Source organism: Cydia fagiglandana, chromosome 2, assembly GCF_963556715.1.
Source record: "Cydia fagiglandana chromosome 2, ilCydFagi1.1, whole genome shotgun sequence".
NCBI classification, from domain to species: Eukaryota; Metazoa; Arthropoda; class Insecta; order Lepidoptera; family Tortricidae; genus Cydia; species Cydia fagiglandana.
Genome location: NC_085933.1, coordinates 15,883,280 through 15,903,741, shown reverse-complemented (window position 1 = coordinate 15,903,741; position 20,462 = coordinate 15,883,280). Strand labels below are relative to the sequence as shown.

At 37.3% G+C, this 20,462-nt stretch overlaps 1 protein-coding gene across 1 annotated transcript; it reads left to right on the top strand.

Moving 5' to 3' along the window:
- Positions 1 to 338: 338 nt before the first annotated feature.
- LOC134677104 (serine/arginine repetitive matrix protein 1-like) lies at positions 339 to 19,695 on the top strand. The gene is made up of 19 exons (XM_063535563.1): positions 339 to 361; positions 557 to 755; positions 1,369 to 1,524; positions 1,718 to 1,778; positions 2,085 to 2,171; positions 2,576 to 2,703; positions 4,145 to 4,811; positions 4,979 to 5,071; positions 5,667 to 5,772; positions 6,252 to 6,383; positions 6,880 to 6,988; positions 7,448 to 7,566; positions 7,989 to 8,203; positions 8,775 to 8,949; positions 10,477 to 10,586; positions 11,001 to 11,083; positions 11,182 to 11,247; positions 11,477 to 11,821; positions 17,278 to 19,695. Exons 1-19 carry the CDS (start codon positions 351 to 353, stop codon positions 17,407 to 17,409), a joined length of 2,994 nt encoding a protein of 997 aa, XP_063391633.1. The 5' UTR covers positions 339 to 350; the 3' UTR covers positions 17,410 to 19,695.
- Positions 19,696 to 20,462: the final 767 nt, after the last annotated feature.

Here is a 20,462-nt window from a genome sequence, read left to right as displayed (position 1 = left end):
TAGGTTAGGTTAACAGAATCAACTGTCAAGCATCTGTCAAGTAATACATTGACAACTGTAACTGTTTGAGATACTAATTCATGCTCTTCGTTCGCCTAAGAAATATATTTTATTAGAAGCTACATTATTTCATTTCACCATAAATTGAATTACTTCAAACAATGTTTTTTTATTATTATTAGTACACGTTTTGAATTGTTATTAAAAGTCATCAAAAAACAGGTGGATGCACTGGGCTATAGTTTTAAAATGTGTCTGGAATAGCTTAGAAAACATAGACAAGAGTTGATAACCATAGATAGACATACGTATTTTTTTAATTCATTCTTAATAAAAAATATTGTGTCAACATGTCGGATAAGTTAGTAATTTACTTATTTTTCATAATACCATTGTTTTATAAGGATATATAAGTGAAAACAATTTACTAAGATTCTCTTTTCATCAGCAAAGTGTTTCTACATCACAAATTGTCCACTTGAATATGATTTTCTACTAACACCAATAGTGATCAGATCACGCGTGCTTGGTATTTAAAGATGTTATTTGTTTCCAGTGAAGACTTGTTGGCAGACGATTTAGGGGACCATAGCCTTGCAGATTATAACCTTGGCAATGAAGAGGAGGATCAACTCTTAGCTGATGACTACGAAAGCGGTCCCCAGAATGTTCCAACGTCGATTGATCCAAACTACAATGATGGAAGTGATATTAGCTCTTCAGAATTCTCAGGACATGGCATGCCATATAGTCAAGTAAGGGTTTTACAAAGATCCTAAAATCTGGTGGTTATGAATTTCACAACTTAAACGAAATGTCATTGATAAATCATTTGATGTAGGCCAAGCAATAAGAAGGTATAGAGGGAAATGGAAGCAACACAATTTTGACTCCGTAACTTATTTTGGACTAGTTAGGAGGTCAAAAGTCCCGGCTGTAGCCCCGGTGCTGGGGGGGAAAGAAGGTCGAATTTTTCGGTTTTTCATTGATATCTTGGAAACTTTGCGTCTTAGAAACATGACTACTAAGACAAACCGAAAGCTGATAAAATTTGTTACAAGTTTTATCCAGTCAAGTTTTTCGATATCTTGAATAGTTTTTGAGATACCCGCTCTTGAAAGTTTATTTAGGGATTTTAATTTTATCTTGATATCTACATTAGTGAAGCCGCTAGGCCGTGTTTGGTATCATTTTCGTATAAATCGGGGGTGCTGAATTCATTTCTGGTATCACATTGACACTATTCCGAAGTAACACCAAAATTAAAAAAAATATATTTTCCTTGCTCGCTTAGCAACTTATGCTGCTACCTGTACCTTTGTATTCAGGAAAGTGGTGTATTCATTGTTTAATCGCTCCTATCCACAGCAACCATATCAACCTCCTGCAGAAGAATGTGTGGTTCCCAACATAACTGTAGAGGTGCCCAATATTCCGGACAGACCCATCCAGGACCGCTCCACTTATGCCCCTTACGAGCCTCCTGTGTATGAACCAGAGCTTGCTGTGGTACCACCTGCAATTGTAAGCCATTTTATCATTTCATGTCCCTTTCAGTTGCCAAATGTGTATGTTTGCATCATTGTAAGTTTTATGTAGTTTAATTGACTTTGTACCAATCTCAACACTGTATTATAAAGTTTGTGAACAGAGTTGCAAAAGCAAATGCAGTATGTTTTGCACTGGTTGACAACATTATTGTTTTCTATGTTTACAGCCTGCCGCACCTATTGAATCTCCACAAATAGTGCCATCAGAACTAAGTGTTACTGTGCCAAGTAAGTTTTATGGCTTTTATATCAAGGCTCATTTTAATACTATGGACATTAAGTCATTATAGAAACGTAACACTATTGTTACGCACTAACTAAAATAAAAGTATCACAAGTTCATTAAGAATGAAATCCTATAGCTGTATGTACACAACCCCCATTACCGAAAAAACATTTCAACCAAAAACCACCACCTTTTGTGTGGTACATACAATTTAGGTACATTATTTATTTATTATTTGTAAAACGGGCAGGCAATATTGTTTTGCCTTCAGTCTTCTTCACCCTTAATTTTTATTTTGATTTCTTAAGATGGCGACAACCGTGAACGGTTCCTCTCTGAGCGGCCTCCCGGTGCCCAGCGAACTCCGCAACTTCGTGATATTCCTGATTCTCTAGGTGAGTAACTAAAAATATAATTAATTTGTAATCTTCAGAGCATGACCTTGAGATTCCTCCTTGTTCACATCATGTGCTCCTGTAAAAAAAAAAAATTGATGGGCGTGATATTTTGCTATTGTTATAGGGTATTATACTGTATTTAAAATAAACTATTTTATACCATGATGCATGAAATAAAGCACCAGATAATTATTAGAAAACCACAAGTAGGAGTTATTTTTAAACACAAGTTCTATTTAATAAATCGGATAGAAGTATAAAAAGTAGGTGAGTTGACCGTGACGTCACAATGTAATGTTTCATATAAATTCCATATTAGCAAATCGTTTTGACAGTTCTAAAAATGTTACTGATTTGACTAGTAGGAAAATACCCTATTACAACTATGTGGTTACTTGCAGACAAAGTGTTCGTCCCTCGCGGCGGGTACAGCGGCGGGCGCGGGCGCACGTCGTGGCGCAGCGCGCAGTTCCAGGCGCGCTTCCAGCAGCCCTACAACAACGCCTACCGCCGCCACAACGTGCACCGGGTGAGTCTCACCGCCACACATACCTTATTATTATTATTATTATAGCCTTATATATTCCATATTCTTTTTTAGTATGGCTTTGTATTTTTAGAACTATTTTTTTTTTTAATTATTATTATTTATTTTTTTTAATTTATTTATTTATTATTTATTTTTTATTTGTTTATATGGATCCCTCTCTGGGTGAAGGCCTCCTCCAGTTTTTTCCAACTTTCTCTGTCTTCTCCTGTCTCCATCCAGTGTTTTCCGGCTATTTGGGTAATGTCTTCGGACCAGCGTTTCTTTGGCCTGCCGGGGGGACGTTTTCCGTGTGGTCCCTTCCATTTTGTGGTTTGTATGGTCCACCTTTTGTCTGTCATGCGAGCTACATGGCCAGCCCAGTTCCACTTAAGCTTGAGAGCATGGGTAAGAGCGTCGGTTACCTTGGTTTTTTCTCTGATTCTTGTGTGTCGTATTTTGTATATTTTCCGCAGCCCCATCATACTTCTCTCCATAGCTCTCTGCGTAGTTCTTATTTTTTCCTTCACTTTGTTGGTGTATACCCATGTTTGTGAACCATAGACTAGACATGGCAGGAGACAGGTGTCACTCACCACCTTTTTTAATGTCATGCTGTAGTCTCCCTTCATAACTTCTTTCAGAGACCAGTACTTCTTCCAGGTTATAGTTGATCTTCTGATAACCTCTTCTTCGTTGCTGGTTGGTTGGCACACATACCTTATACAATAGAAATAGTATACAAAAGAAACACGAGATATCCCAATAAACTTGTATTCGATTTTATTCCGAATAGTTCCCTTTTTATGAAAAATAGTTATTATTTATGTATGAAAATATTTAATGCCCTTCCGGAAAACATCAAACCCCTGCCTCTAAACCCGTTTAAAGCACAGCTGTATCGTTGGCTCAAAAAACAGGTGTTTTATTCTGTAAATGAGTTGTTCGATATGTAATACCTAGTATTAAATAGAAATATTAGTTTTAAGTTAACAATGTACCTACCTATTAGATGAATAGCTTCAAGATAATATTTGCATTCTTAACCAGCAAAATATGTTTCTGTACGGGAATATATTTCCTATAACACCTTGTTATACCATATTTTATGCAAATAAAGAATTTTCATTTCATTTCAGCAAGATTAAGTTCCACTGCTAAATAAGAGCAGCTATAGGTTTCATATTGGTTGCTCCAAACTAAATTTAGTACGTTTTGTGACCTTGTTGCAAGTTATAGATTTCTTAAGAGCACCGCAACCTCGAGCCTTTAAGATTCACAATTAGCTCTTATATACTTCACTATCCTATATTCATGGAGTTGCATTATGAATTATAGCTTGCTGAATTAGTATATGTAAAAAACGAATAAATAATTTGTATTGTAGACTTATTAATTTATGATAATTTGATAATAATATTGAAAACATTGTTTATTGTTTCAGGGCAATTTCCTTCAACAACGTCCCTCATTCCCTTCGCCCCAAGTGCGACCAACTCCCCCGCAAATCAGACCGGAACCAAGGCCAGAACAAATACGGCCAGATATTCGACCTGACCAAATCCGACCACCTGTGCGACATGAGCAAATCCGGCCAGATATTCGGCCCGATAATAGGCCTCAACCTAGACCGGAAATGCGACCAGAACCCATGCCACCTATGGGACCAGAAATCTCCCCAGAAAGACCAATAATTCAAGAACCTTTTAGGCCCATGGAAAATCGGCCTCCATTCCAGAACTTCCAAAGATTCCCATTTAGACCAAACATGGAAGAGCCGCGTCCAAACTTCGGTCCAATGAGACCTAACTTTGAGCCTAGATTCTTCCAGAGACCTCAATTCAGTCCGAGACCATTTGGGCCCCCAGTCAGAGAAGTCGTTCCTAACAGCCAACACATGCCTCAGATAACGATTAGGCAACCACTGCCAGGCTTGCCACTGCCCGCTAACGTACCGAAGCTTGATGAATTCGGACCCAAACCGCCAGGAAGAGAGCCCGAAGTGAGGATGTTACCAGTCCAACTGCCGCCGACCTTGCCTGGAGCATTGGCTGGGAAGAAAGTTCTTATCAACCCGCATTTTAAAGGAAATTTCCAACCGCCCGTTGAAGGTAAGGTTTTTACTGTTTTCTCTTTGACTCTATTTTGGAATTTAACATCAACATCACTAATGAGGTCCTGGTTTAAACTTGGTCATCCCATCATGTATGAAACGTAAATAAAGCCGCCATATTGAGACATTATTGCGAGTTGCTCATGCGGTGTTTGTTGTAACCAGCCACGATGCGGGCAGGGTTGGCGCTGCCCACGTACATTCCCACGCGCATTCAAAAGTCGCCACCCTTGAGCCCTACGCTGGAAAACAAATTCGGTAACTAGTTGAATAGTGCATGCTGTGTACTTGTATAAAGTTGGATATGCATTCTAGTATCGCTTGTTTAATTTATGTATACGACACCGATGCATACATATATTATTAATATGGGGAAGGCCGTTAAAAGCTGATTGTAGAGGGTGCTCCAAAGTTCCTTTTTATGTAATTCAACGACAATGCCATAGACAATCTAATTTACAGTAGCCTTCCCCATAAAAAAACACTAATGTACATGGTAGTAACATTATATTCATTATCACGTGTCCTATCGCTGTTATTTTTGTACAATGCATGGTGTGTTCTCTGTAAAACAAGGTCCTGTACTACCAAGTCAAATTATTCATCTTCTCCCTTCTTAACTTCCGAATGCAAACTTTCTTAATAGTAGATAATTTATAGTACACACAGCAATAATTATAAACTAAATTTATATATTTCTGGGATAATATTGTCGAAAATTATTTGTTTTTACAGTGAAGGATGTTTTATTTGAATGTATGCTTTTGATGACTTAGTCAATTAGTCATAGTCCACTTTTGATCAATTATCTTCGGTTGTTTAGTTAGATTACTAGCGTGTATTTGTTACCCAGGTCCCATCAAGGATATCGACGACGCTGCAGAGCGGTTCATCGCGGAACAGAGAAACGCACTGGCGCGGGCCGCCAGTAGGAAGTTCCCAAGGCGATCTCCTCAAAGGTAACAACATGGTAACAACTGATTAGCAGTCTTCGTTAAGAACGCTATTCGTAGTAATTCGTAATAGGAGAGCTAAGGTCTTTGGTGTACAAAAGAAACTTCGTTGTAAAACACTAATATGTATCGTTTATTATAAATTTTATACAGCACACTTTTCAATCTATCGGGACTAGCTATTTTGGTAATATTAGTAGCACTATGGTACAGAAATGGCACTTTTATTAGACAGACATAGACTGTTAAGGTATTACTCCTGAGGCTGCTCAAATAACAATCGTCTCTTCAATGAGGTGTAGTCCTTTTATTAGATTCATCACCCCTTCAAGCCAGAGCATTTCTGCCATTTGTTAGGTGAGCTGGGCTGACCGGCAGTCTAATTTTGAAAAGCCTATAACATATATCTGATATATGATTTTCGAACTCAAAAGTGAAGGGAGACTAAACCTTGTTGATTGTTACATCTTAGTGTAATCTTGCAGATACATAGAGAACACGACAATAGAGATCGAGAACGAGCTGGCCCCGGAGGCGAGCTCGTGGCGCGGCGAGGACGACCTGCTGCGGCGGCAGGAGGAGTTCATCAACGCCAACCGGCAGGGCCTGCGCCGCCGGTACGGTACCACCGCCATATTATACTAGAGGGATCCCTAATTAGTTTCTTCAGGGGTCTGGTTTTTAACACATTCATTGCCATCCAGCCAAACAAGACGTCCGCGCCAGGCACAACAATTTCGTCATATAAAGCAGTAGTACCACGATCCCGATTATCGAGTCGTTCGGCCCGGGACCGAAATCATAAAATAGTTGGGTTTTCGGCACTGAATGTGTTAAAATGAAATGACCATCGCGGTATAAAACTTCATTAAATACCTAAGCAAATGTAATGTATAGCACAAACACAAAACCCTTAGGGCCAATTTAGGCGGCGCGCTAACTTGCATGCGATTTTAGTTACATTGCGGACTGTTGGTTACGTCCAATTCAACCGACCGATCAAAACCCGCAATGGTATGAAACTCACATCGTCTAAATCGGGCTTTATTCATCAAAGAATACCCTTATTCATAAAACTTAGCGGTTAGCGTGTAAAGTAGGCGTGTGTTGCAGCATGCGGTCGCCGACGCCGCCGCGCCGCTCGCCGCCGCCGTCGCCGCCGCGCCACAGCCCCGAGCGCCGCCGCGCCGACCGCGCCGAGCCGCGCCGCCCGCCCGACGAGGTACACACGCATCAGGCGAGACGCATGCAGAGACGCAGCGCAGCGCAGAGCAGATTTTGTAAAGTATGGAACGTCCTTGCGATGCAGCTTGTGTAGCCAAAGGACGTTCTATACTTAACAAAATCTGTTCTGCGCTGCGCTGCGTGAACTGCGTCGCCTGCGTCGCAGAATATGCTTAGCCTTAACTTTGCACTACACTTACTTTGTGACGTCACTTTAACTTCACCAGTTTCTTTTTTGTTTTTTTTGTATTTACCGTACATTTTTATTCGTAATCCGTTTCGTGTCATAAAATTTCTAATATTGCATTTATTAAAATAATTAATTCCTAATTTCGATGAAACCAATATAGCCAAAGGGTTCAATAAACCATGATATTCGTGTCACGTAATTTATGGATGACCCCATAAACGCATTACTAACCCAACGCCAACCTAACCTAACGCCATTATTATTCAGGAGAGCGAGTACCGGCGGCGCGTGCGCGAGCAGGAGAGCCTGCGCGAGCGCGTGCTGCGCGCCAAGGAGGTGCGCCGCAGGAAGAACGCCGTGCAGCTGCACAAGCAACTGCAGGAGAAGTACGTACACTTATGTCCTTAACCCGGAGATCCCATTTCTAAAACATTTCAAACAATTTCCCTTGACGCTGCAAGCGTCATACATTTGTTTTTCTCATTTATGTGCCGCTTGAGCAAATTAGCTAATCGTATCCGGAAGGGCCAGAAGGATAATCAATAAGTCAGCATCTAGCGAACTCTACCAGAAAGGAAGACCATATATAGTTAACCTAGATAAATCATGGCGTCTCTCGCGGCAAACGCTGCATCTTTACATGGCGTACTCTAAAGCAACCGTGACGCAAGCAACCTTACGATCGAATGGTTTCTCACGGAAAATCAGTTAGAATTTTGTATCGTTGCTTCCTTTCCATGTAAATTCCAATTATTATTATATTCGTGAAAGTTTAATGACATCTTCTATACTAATGGCCATTTTTCAGAGAGCGCGAACGCAACGAAGCCAAAGAGCCCAAGCCTGAGCCGAAGCCAGAAAGTAAACCCGCCGCTTCTCCAGACAAACCTTCAACAACTAGCCCAGAGCTGGACAAACCTGATACGACACGGTCTTCTCCGGAAAGGAAGGCAAAACCTGAGGTTGTGAAGAGAGAGCGGTCACCAGTGAAGGAGGAGGCGGCAGAAGTCAATTCTACTTGCGGTAAGTGATTCAATACCCAGATGCATGTACAGACATAGTTAGATATAGGGATAGTCAAGTTGTTTAGTAAGTTATCACAACAATACGATCGTAAAAAACCTACTGCATCTTTGAACTAGCCCTATGGGGGTTTTCAGAGCAGTGCCCTGTTTATCAAAAGCTTGTAACTTGTAATACAAGTGGAAGCACCACTTGTAGTCAAACCACTTGTAGTCCAAGTTACAAGCTTTTGATAAACAGTGCACAGATGTACAATTTACTTTTTTCCAAAAACCATAAATTTTTAAGTTAATTTTTCGACTCAGAATCACATGTACTATTGAACGAAACAAAGAAAAAAGTGTCTTCAGTTTCAAAAGTGGCAATTTATAATTCATCATCATCTCAGCCATAAGACGTCCACTGCTGAACATAGGCATCCCCCTTGGACCTCCATCCGTGCCGGTTGGAAGCGACCCGCATCCAGCATCTTTCAGCGACCTTAACAAGGTCGTCTGTCCATCTTGTGGGTAGACGTCCTACGCTGCGCTTGCTAGTCCGTGGTCTCCAATTTGGCGAATGTTAATTGCAGAAAACCTGACACCGCCACGCGCGTCGCCCGAGCGCGCTCTGACACCGCCCTTGCCCGACAAGAGCAAGGAGAGGCGCTGCAGCGAGGACGATGACCTGGCCTTCCTGCTCGGCGACATCGACGACATGCTCAGCGACGACGAGGACAGCGGCCGCTTCAAGGAGAAAACTAACAAGTGAGTTCCGGCACCGTATTATGTATGACTTTATAACCCTTGCCCGACAAGAGCAAGGAGAGGCGCTGCAGCGAGGACGATGACCTAGCCTTCCTGCTCGGCGACATCGACGACATGCTCAGCGACGACGAGGACAGCGGCCGCTTCAAGGAGAAAACTAACAAGTGAGTTCCGGCACCGTATTATGTATGACTTTATAACCCTTGCCCGACAAGAGCAAGGAGAGGCGCTGCAGCGAGGACGATGACCTAGCCTTCCTGCTCGGCGACATCGACGACATGCTCAGCGACGACGAGGACAGCGGCCGCTTCAAGGAGAAAACTAACAAGTGAGTACCGGCACCGACACCATAACACCTACAAGATTGTCAATTGTGTTTCAGTCATAAAAGCAGGGGTGCGAAACTCCTGAGATCGGCCAAACTCGGCTCCGCTCGGCTCAGCATTGCTCCGAGCAATTATTAGGGTTGGCACCACTTGACTTCCTTTTGCGTGCATGACCACAGATAAGATAATCACTTGAATTTCGACAACCCTAAATAGCCGAAAGGGATAGTGCCATATTATATATTATTAGAAAAGGGATAGCAAGATTCGACCCTGAACCGCTGTCAAACTTCGGTTTTGTAGGAAGTTTCCTTTCTGTACGATAGTACTATTATTTATTCTGTGATAAAAGTTACCACATTGTCGTTTGTCGATAAGTATGATTTCTAATTGAATTTGTTAAAATCGATAATAATTACAGTTTTGATTGAAAACTGCACAATTACTACTAGGTTTCAATGACTATCACGTAGATAACTTTGTCCACCATAAGCCTATTGGATATACATTAAAACAGTTTGTTTTTGCGGCGCAGTCCTGCGTGCCATCGTTTTAAAACTGTTTTTTGGATAACTTTATTTTACTAAATGCTAATTTGACTCTACATGCATTGCCTATATATACTGTAGTAATGTATTATTTCTCAAAAATGAACGGCAAAGTCGACTTTGCCATCTAAAAAATAGGTCGCGAAGCGCGGAGTTTATGGTCAGTCAAAAATTAAAAAGTTAAAAACATTGCAGTCTCGATTTTAGGACTGCAATGTTGCATACAAATTCCATTATTTGTCGAGTTCCAAACTTTTTAAAAGTTGTAATGGCCATATCAAATGAAGGCACAGGCCCATTAAACAGCCAAACAGATGATTAGTACCGCGACTATTTAGCTGTCTCAAATAGGTTGGCGTATTTTCGGCAGAAAAATACACTTCTATTTTTTTATTATAAAAAATAAAAAGGCGGCAAGGGCTTTGTTCTGTGAAAATATATACGTAAGAATGTTGCTTTTGTAAAATATTTCTATGATATTTATATTTCTTGCACCATTTTTGAGAAAAGCACTATATATGACTCGGCTGGAAGGCTACTTGCTGGCTTCGGATTCAATTAAACGGACTCCCAAGGTCGTCCGTTTAAAACGAATCCTCAGCCTGCAAGTAGCTACTTCCGAGCCTCGACAATAATGTACTATTGTGATTCAGACCGGAGGTGGCGCCCCCCAAGCCGGCGGTGGACCTGCGCTCCAAGCTGCCGCCGCGGCCGCCCCGCCAGAAGATTGTCTTCGACGATGAAAAGCCCAAGAAGAGGAGAGGTAACCCACCACCAGATAAATTTATTACTTTGACACTCCGACCTTTAACACAATTTAATTGCGAATAAAAGTTAAAGAAAGTTAAAGCACAGCCTTTATTAATGATAATAATGACTAAATGAGATTAATATGTATTCATTTATCTTATATGTACCTTTAAATGAGCAATTCTTGTATCCGAGATATTTATTATTTATGCTTCCTACAACCCGTAAGGCCGAATATTTCCAGAATTATCCTTTAAAAATATAATATACATACCTAAAACCTTAACACGATCAGCAGCGATAGCGGTTATACCTGTACTTGCCAATTGATTTTAAACTTTAAGGTTTATCAGTACGGCTATCATTGTAAGTACCGCCGCCGAACGTGTTAATATGCATTAATCTAACCAAAATTAAAATTTTACAGAAAAATCTCCTCCAGCTAAGAAACCGACTGTGACAAGCTCTACCAAAACCGATACTGAGACTCCTCAGAAAAAAGCTGTTAAGGTAAATCTCGCATAAAAATAATAAATGAACGAACAATCAAATATAAAAGATGATGAACCAAATGCGGTTAATATTATCAACTGTGTTTTATTTTTCAGCCAAAACAAACGACGGAACAGATTACAAACAAATCTCGACAAAGAATAATATTTGAAAACAAAGAGGTAAGTTACTATAGATGGTCAAGCAAATCTTGTCAGTAGAAAAAGGCGCGAAATTCAAATTTTCTATGAAACGATATCCCTTCGCGCCTACATTTTTCAAATTTACCGCCTTTTTCTACTAACAAGATTTGCATCACCAAGTATTTCCAATACTTCAATTTTTTGTCTATAATAATAAAACATCTTCTACAGAGCTTGCTATATGTAAACTTAACTATAAATTTCACAGCTTGAAAAAGATAAAGAGGAGGACAAATCCAAGGCTTTCACTCGTCGCGTCGTCCTACAGCGCAAAGTCACACAGACTAAAGAGAAATCCGTGTTCTCTCGCATCGAGGTGAACGACCCGAGCAAGCCCAACCCGGGCATCTTCAGCCGCGCCGTGCGCACCGCCATCGGCACGGACAAGCCGCGCATCGTGGTCAAGCGCGAGGAGCCCGAGATCGAGTACGAGAGCGGCTCCGACGACGAGCGGCTGCTCGACGAGGACAGCGGCCTCGTGGCCAGCGTCACCAACCTGCCGCACGGGATCACGGACACCAGGTTGAAAACGTTAGCGGGGAGTGACGTACAGGTAATACTTATATACAGATATCGACTTGGTGTACACTTGTGGCAGTTATGGCAGTTGAGTTCTGTATTGGTTTAGCCCTCTAACCATTTGACATTCCTTTCTAGTCATTCGATTTCGAACCGTAGTTCTTATAGTGGAGATGCGTTTTTGTTTTAAGTATTATGGCAAGTATGTTGCGGACTAAAAGATTAGACGCAAAATTATTATGACTCTCACCAAATAATTTATTGGCTCTGCAAGATCTTTATTTACACCCCAATAGGGGTAATAACAAAATTACTTGAGAATCTTTAATATCTTGTACAAATTTGGAATTTTGTGGAACTTATACATGCAAAATCCAGTATAAATAAATTCCATTGTATCGGGAGTCGTTTTTGCCATTTGGGGGCGCATAATGTAAAAACTTGACAATTTTCAATGATGGCCTCAATTTTAAATTTTTATTTAAAATCCAGTATGTAAAAACATATAATAACGGTTTTGAAAACAGTAGTTCCAGTAAGAATAAAAAGTTTGAAATGAGGTTGATAACGCAGAGCTCTACGCAAATGGCACTGTTCTACGTAAGACCTTGCCCAGCTCGAATAAACATCAAATTATTTATTATAGCAATGAAAATTTTCTCCAAAGCGCTCTCAACTTCCTGCCGTCGGTCGGATATCAATTTTCTTATATGTTACATATGCAGCATGTATTATATTAGTGACTTAACTTAAAATTAAGAAACGGGCACGGTAGACTTTGTTATCACATTGATTAGGTGTGGTGTGCAACTGTCATAAATGTCGCTAAGAACTCTCCTGGCGATATATCAAGTGCTGTTGGTGTTGTAGGTAGAATAACCCGTAATATGAAATAATTGCTTATATACAGTTTTTCGCACAGGTTGTGCAATAGGATATGTGTTCTTTATGTATATAACTTAACTATCCTTTTAACCTCTTAAGAGAGTATATTCTTATAAGTACTTAATACTAGTCATGGTGTAGTCATTTGCACCTTGTTTTCTTTGGAGATTTTACCAACTCCAACCAATAAAATAACAGCTTTTTCACAACTGAAGGGATTCCGATAATGTGTAAGTTTAGTATTTATTACATGGCCTTTTTCTATATTCATTCTCAAATTAATAATTAATAATATCTCGACTAGACATGTGCGCCGCGCCGCCGCGCCGCCGCCGCCGACGATTTTTCCACGCCGCCGCCGCCGATAAATTTGACCGGCGTATAATCGGCGTGGGCAATTTTGATACCTAACGTATCTTATTGAATTTTGCGTAGTAAGTAGATAGTATCAGAGATATAATTTGAAGATCCTTATACTTTTTCGCTTATTATTTGCCAGTGAACCAAATTAGCATCATTTTTGTCGTTGCGGTGTTAGCTGTGATAACGATTTAGCGTTAATTTAAACAAGATCTAGTTTCTTGATCACAGGTTATTATTTGATATTTTATCTCACAGCTTTTTTGTAGAACGCATTTTGTTTTAGTCTCTTGACTGTCAATTTAATGAGTGAACTAAATCAAGAAAATTGCAGGTTCATATCCTAGGACATAATTCTTAGAATCTCCAGCCAGCTTTCACTACGATAATAATTGCGTATTTTATGATTTCTCGTGTGATGCTGGTGACACGCATAAGGGTCATCAACTAATCATATGATAGATATGGTTTGATTTATTTATCACATAATATATAATTTCATTTAATTTTAAAACAACCAACACACGATCAATTCTTAGTCATTTTATCGTGATTATCGGCTTATTTTACTTAACAATATATATTTCAATCAAAATCATAAAAGTCAGGTTAAGCAATTACATTTACAGGAACTTAAATCACCAAGGATTATTACTAAGCTACCAGTAAAGAAAACAAAGTAGACCTTAATGTTCCATAAAACTCTTTTATGAAATACAATGTATTATCTTAATAAAAAGTTTCTCAAGCGATTTTACGTTAGAGGGCTCGTCTATCAAATTTTTGGGTAGTCGCTCGCAGTATGTAGATCTGAAGACACGCGGGTTTTCCCCTGCAAGTGCCATGCGGCACGGGACACTTCAAAGACATTCTGTTGAGCGAATCAACCTGGCAGAGATTTTCGAAAACAATGACATCTTTATTCTAACATACATTTCTGATAAACTTCAGTTCAGACAATGTAGGTAAAGTAGTTCATCATCGCAGACGTTTCTGCTTGTTAAAAATTAAAAATAGTTCATCATTATTTCGTAAAAATTCTAGGTGAGGTGACAGCGGCTGGGAAAAGTCAATATAGATTTATGACTTAACTTATAAATAATTATTTATGTGTTTTATTTGTATTCCGCTTACGAAGTCATTATACTGCCTAAAATGTAGCGTTTTAAAGTACCTATCTATGTTAATATTTAAACATACCGTTGGTAACCGTCAGGTTAGTAAGAAATGGTTGCCAAATGCCAAGTGACGTGATGGGATATAATTTTAGACAATAATTTAGAAAACACACATAATATGTTTTGGATAACCTAGTAAATACTCAGAAGGCTTTAATGTAGAGTTTCTACAGCCACGTTCTCATGCAGTATCAAAAATTATGCCACGCCGATTTCACGCCGATCACGCCGCCGCCGCCGGTCAAAAAATCATCGGACGCCGCCGCCGATGATTTTGCCATCGGCGCACATCTCTAATCTCGACGCACCATACCAATACATTCTTCTATATTCAATAGTTTCTTAATTGGCCTTGTAAAAACAAAATGAAGTTTTGGTTCAATGAAAATTGATGGACGAGATACAAAAATAACTTTATTATTCCTTGATTGAAGAGCTTATAAATACCTAGAACACTTGTCAATTTTAACACATGCCAAAACTTCTAAATTATTTAACCCATTTCAAACTAGCGTTAAGGCTGATTTAGACGACGCGCGACCTCGCATGCGATTTTAGTTACATTGTGGACTGTTGGTTACATCCAATTCGACCGACCAATCAAAACCCGCAATATAATGAAACTCGCATGCGATTTCTCTCATCGTCTAAATGAGCCCTTACCCTATGAAACATGGGATGATAATACTTGATAGATATTATATAGTCCAGCAAACCGTTCAACAAAACTTTGGTAATTTCTAGTATTATATAAAAATCAAGCAACCAAATAACGTACACAACAAACAAGCTCTCGTGGGCATAGTTTTAGCTACAATATTGTTCGTATTTTGAGTAGTAGTAGAAAAAGTGGATTGTTTTTTATCTAAAGCACCAACAGCTACTTCCCTCTTGTGGTATTTTAAGGTTTGCTTGTTTTACTTTATTATACTTTACTTTTATTGAGCAAATTGACTGATTTAGATCCTGTGATTATGAGCTGTGATATTTATTTGTGTATAATACTGTATATGATAAATACTTATATATTATATACCTACATATAGATAAGATTAACTATATTATTTTATTGTGACATGTTTATTAATGTTGTGAATGAATTGAAATTATTCTCTGAACTTTGTGAATGTAATTCTCAATGATGAGGAATTTTTAATAGTCAAGTTCATGTACATAGGGACAAACGTCGTTAAAACATGTTGATATATGTACATATGTGTACACATATCCTTATATCGTTATAGTATTTTTTTAACAGATTGGTTACGGTGACAGTCGTCATCAAGACAATAAATTGTATGGAGATGATAGTTGTCACCATACCCAAGCTATGCGAAAAATACTATAGGAATGTACGCTGTTCAGCTATATTGGACCCTTTATTGTACAGATATAAATGATCTTGAATATCTTTGAGTATTGGGTAACACTGAAAGTTTTTGTATCATATTATGTATTGCAACTAATCTTTTTTAAGTTCTCTTAGTCAATCCGACACAACGCGTATACATTTTTTATCATAGAACCAATCTGAATAGCACACCCAGCTCAATCTTACTAACGAACTTTTAGTATGACGATTTGGTATTGTAGTAGTGTGATTCTAATTAATTATCTATTTTTTTAGCTCACACCATCTTCATACCTAGAGTTTTAAAATTTTATCGCACACTTAATGTTAGCTTGCGACGTCTCTGTTCAAAACTTCTAACATGATCATGGTCATGATCTTCTCAATGATCATCATGATTTTACTGATAGTGCAGGAAAATTAGGCTCCGGTAGAATAAAAAAAATTCAGAAGACTATTCTAACTTTCTTCTTCCAATCGTCGAAAAAGTCTTCTAATTATATTTTAAAAAACAAGCTGAAGAATGTACGTCAAATAATATTCAAGCACACTTGTAGAGTTTTCAAAAATTAAAATCCTTTCTATTGCATTATCAGGCCATTCTAAAAACTTTCAGTGTGACTTGGGTACATATGTATTATGCAATAATATGAACAATAAGTGTTACGGAGAGGATGTGTAATTTTTTTTTTGTATTTATACTAAGGCGAAATTATGCTATTTATTGGACATTAAACGATAATTGCGATTGACATAAATTACGTCCATCGCCAAATTTTATTAATGGCACGTGGTACTTATCAAGTACCAATAAAGAAAGCCATAATAGATAAATTAGATAGTTTAAAAATTGGATCAACTACCTACTTTATTTGTAAAGATAACTACTAACTATAAAGATCTAAAATCAGAATGTACATGTCTGAGGTTACATTATCTGATCTTTATTTTGATTTTCTCTTTGAAAATAATAAAGAAAACTTTACAAAGTTAATTACTTGCAGCAATTTGCAATTGTGACATTAATAGAGTCTGTGCGGAAAGAGAAGAGTCGTGAAATGTATGGGATCCAATATATTCTACGACTTTTCTCTTTCCACATAGACTATGACAGAAGTTTATATGTGTATTTTCAAATCGACAAACCGATTTCTTTTAAAGTTTTTCTTGTCACCTACCTAACCGAATTATTCAATGCATGCCTTACTGTGATTCATTTTGTATTATACAATTTCAACCTGATAACACTCAACAAGTGCATCAGCATCATTGTAACTATCGAGTGCAATCGATTTTGATATTATAGTTATAAGTTCATGTTGAGATTGCATGCTGGAAATAGGAAAAGTGTTAAGTGCTTAAGACAAACAGATCGCACTACGACCATAAAAATGTGTTAAAGGATTTAAATATGATTTAATAATGTTCATTATTTAATGATACCTATGACGATCTCAAATAAATTAATATACTTATGTGCTATTTCGAATGTTGTTCTCACAATTACTATAATTGTAACTGGTTAAAATTAGCTAATTTTACACTGTTGTTGTTATATTGTAGTATTAGCTAACTGTATATTGTTGTACTAATTTAAGCTACCTAACATTTTTCTTAATTTCCCTCTAATGTCTAGTCAGATGTAAGTAATTTTTATGTTAATAATAATAAGTAACGAGAAAGAAGCACTACGAAATCCTGGGTTAAATGTTCCAGAGCTTAATTTTGGACAAGGAAGATCGCAGCGCCAAGATCACTTTCAAGAACACCGTGGCGGCCGGCGCCTTCCGCAAGAAGTTCAACAACAAAATGGTGGCCGCCAGCCGACTTACCGTCACCCTGCTTTAGTCACATACTTATTTCAATACTTTATATACTATTTTTTCATTTAAGTGCGAAGTTTAATTGTATAATGTAAACTTATTTTACTCTTTAAAAAAAAACTATTTAGAGACAGAAAGAACTATTTCAATCAGTTGTACCTATCTAAATGTCACCTAGATGTAGAACTTGGTATTGATTTTAAGATAGTATGCCGTAGGTTCTTTTTTTTTTTCATCAGATATATGTATTTTTCAAATATACGTAACACTTTTACACTAAAGTCAGATGTGCTATAAAATACAATAAATATAGTAAAATACCTTGAAGTAATGTATGCACCCAGCAAAAATTATATATTTTTATGTAAATTATTATTTACGTCTGTTTTCACTAAACCCAACACTGACTTGGAATCAAATCTTTGAAATGTATGAGTACCTACTGAAATTTATTACATGGTCATATTATAAAATTGTATGTCATTTTTTATTAGAAAACAACAGTCATTGTAATAGAATGAATGGTTAAAACATTGATATACGTATAACACAACGCTCAACAGGCAAATTTTGACAAAATTAGGCATTACGGCAATCTAATTCTAATAAGCTTCTTTTGGGTTTAGCTTTATGAATCATTATTGACATTTTGTATTAGTTCCTTGTTAATTGTTATATTATCGCATTTTTTGTCTTTGTGAAAATTATGGCACACAAAACAGTAAATTACTACAAAACTTCAATATTTTGCATTTTAAGTGTGAGAATAAAACAAAATACGAATAATAGGTTAGGCCTGATTTTAAGGTCTTTTGTGACTGTACAATGTTAAAAACCATGTGTGTTGTCGTAACTCAAAGCATGAAAAGAAATGTATGCATTGCATATTTTATGAACCCATCGTCGTGTATTGACATTACATATCTTAACGTAGATAAATTACCTCTACTTTATGATTGACATGTGTTTTTATCCATTAATTTTCCTGCCTCAAGGCATACTTAATACGGTCGATATTTAAAACCCATTATCTAATAGTATGAGGCTTGTAATATGAAAATAGTATAATTTTTCTTTCTGACACATTTACCTGAATCATGTGTCAATCTCAAATTAGATGTAACCAAGGTATACACATATACCATTCTTTGTACAACATCGGTACAGTAAGCAAATATTTTACTTTCTATTTTAAATAAGTTACATGTATAGAATATGAGTTTATTTTTTCATAAGATTTACCGAATCTGTGTTTTCATAGCTAATCTGCACCCCAATAAAGTTAATTGTATTCGGTCTCAAAATAAATGATAAATTTATATTAGTTACGGCCTGTTATTTTCTTACCATTTTCTTAAAGGGCTATTTTTATTTGACAAATGTTTTGCCTGACTCAGTCCGAATATAGAATAACAAGTAAATAAAATTTATTTAGATGCAAAATTGTATCTTACTCTATAGTTCATAGTGTTCATACAATAATGTGTTGTATCTAGTTTAACAAAAATACTAACAATAAATGGTTAACATTTCATATAAATAGTGAGTATTGTGTTTGTATCTGCAACATTAATTATATATTAATCATGACACTTAGTTGCTATGCCTAGTTATATGTTTTGCCATGAAGTGTAGCAACAATACAAATTATAACTTTTATTGTCGATACCATCATTTCGCTCATTCGGTGTTAAGATGAAAGTTGCATTTATACTAAAGTTTACGTGTCTGTTTCTGGACAAAATTACTAAATGTTAGTTAATGTAGGAACAATCTGTCTGTATTTTTCATTCTGTATTTTTCCAGTAATTGCCTTATCATTTTGGCACGACTGCTGTGGATTTTGAATAAGCACTCCACTCTTGTTTTCGTTGCAATGACTGACTGTAGTTTGTGTTACTGCGTTAATACAATTAATAAAAACGATTTTTCATTGATGTGGTTAAACGTTACATAAAGTTTTATTGATTACATTATTTGTCCAGAGGATTACGTTGTATTCAAAATATTTAGTAGTAATAGTTAAATTAACTATCAACAAAACGTGCAATTAGCTATTTTTATATAATTTGGTATGCAGGGACTATTGGACTATAATTTAATGTCAACATGTTAGATTTTAAGACATTTAGTTTTGTTGTAAAAGCAGTATGAGAATGCAAGTTTTTAATGTAAGTTTAAAATATATCTTGATGTGAGAAGGCAGACAAAGGACATGTCAACACAAAGTTAATGCTGCATTAGGCCAACATATGTAATACTATATAGTTGCTTCCACATGTAACCGCTGTTCAATAAACCATTATGTTCACTATATTGTTGTTATTTTGAAAGTGCCTACTGGTTCCGTGCTTTAGTGTTTGGGGCCGGTATAAAACATCTGTCCCTATCATACAACTAGTGCGACAGGGACAGAATGTTATTTGACGGCCTTTGACGCTGATGTCCAGATCTTGCAGGCAGAAAAAATGTACAGATCTCAAATAAAAGTAAAAAAAGTTCTAAATCGTGTTTTTATTGTAACTAGACCCTGTAAATATGTATACATATTAAGTTGTAAGGTTACGTTTGCGTTTTGACTTAAATAATGATCTTGAAATAGATGGTGCAATTAAATTGTTTCATAGAGATGATTTCATTGGCGCCTTATATCTGTTTAATGGTCGTTATCTGATTTTAATTAAAAAGACTGAATTCTTAAATAAACACTTATCTCAAATTCTCTGGATTTTTATTTGTAAAATTATTTCCCTTAACATAAAGCACACTGCCAAACAAAAAAAACACGAAACAATACCTACTCCGAACCAAAAACCATATGATATGGGTAGGCGCTCTGGGTGGCGCAGTCACATATGACGAGCAACATAACGTACTGTACGCCGAGCGCCCACTAGGCGGGTTCAGTTTGATAATCAAATATCCTGTTATTTTTATATCATAAAATACAATATCAATCCACAGCGCAGTTTTCGTCATAGTTGCTACACCCAAAACGTAGTGTAAAAATATAAAATATTTGTGCTAAAACTACTAGCGCTATTCCAATCTGGATGTTTGGAGACAATCTTATCAAGT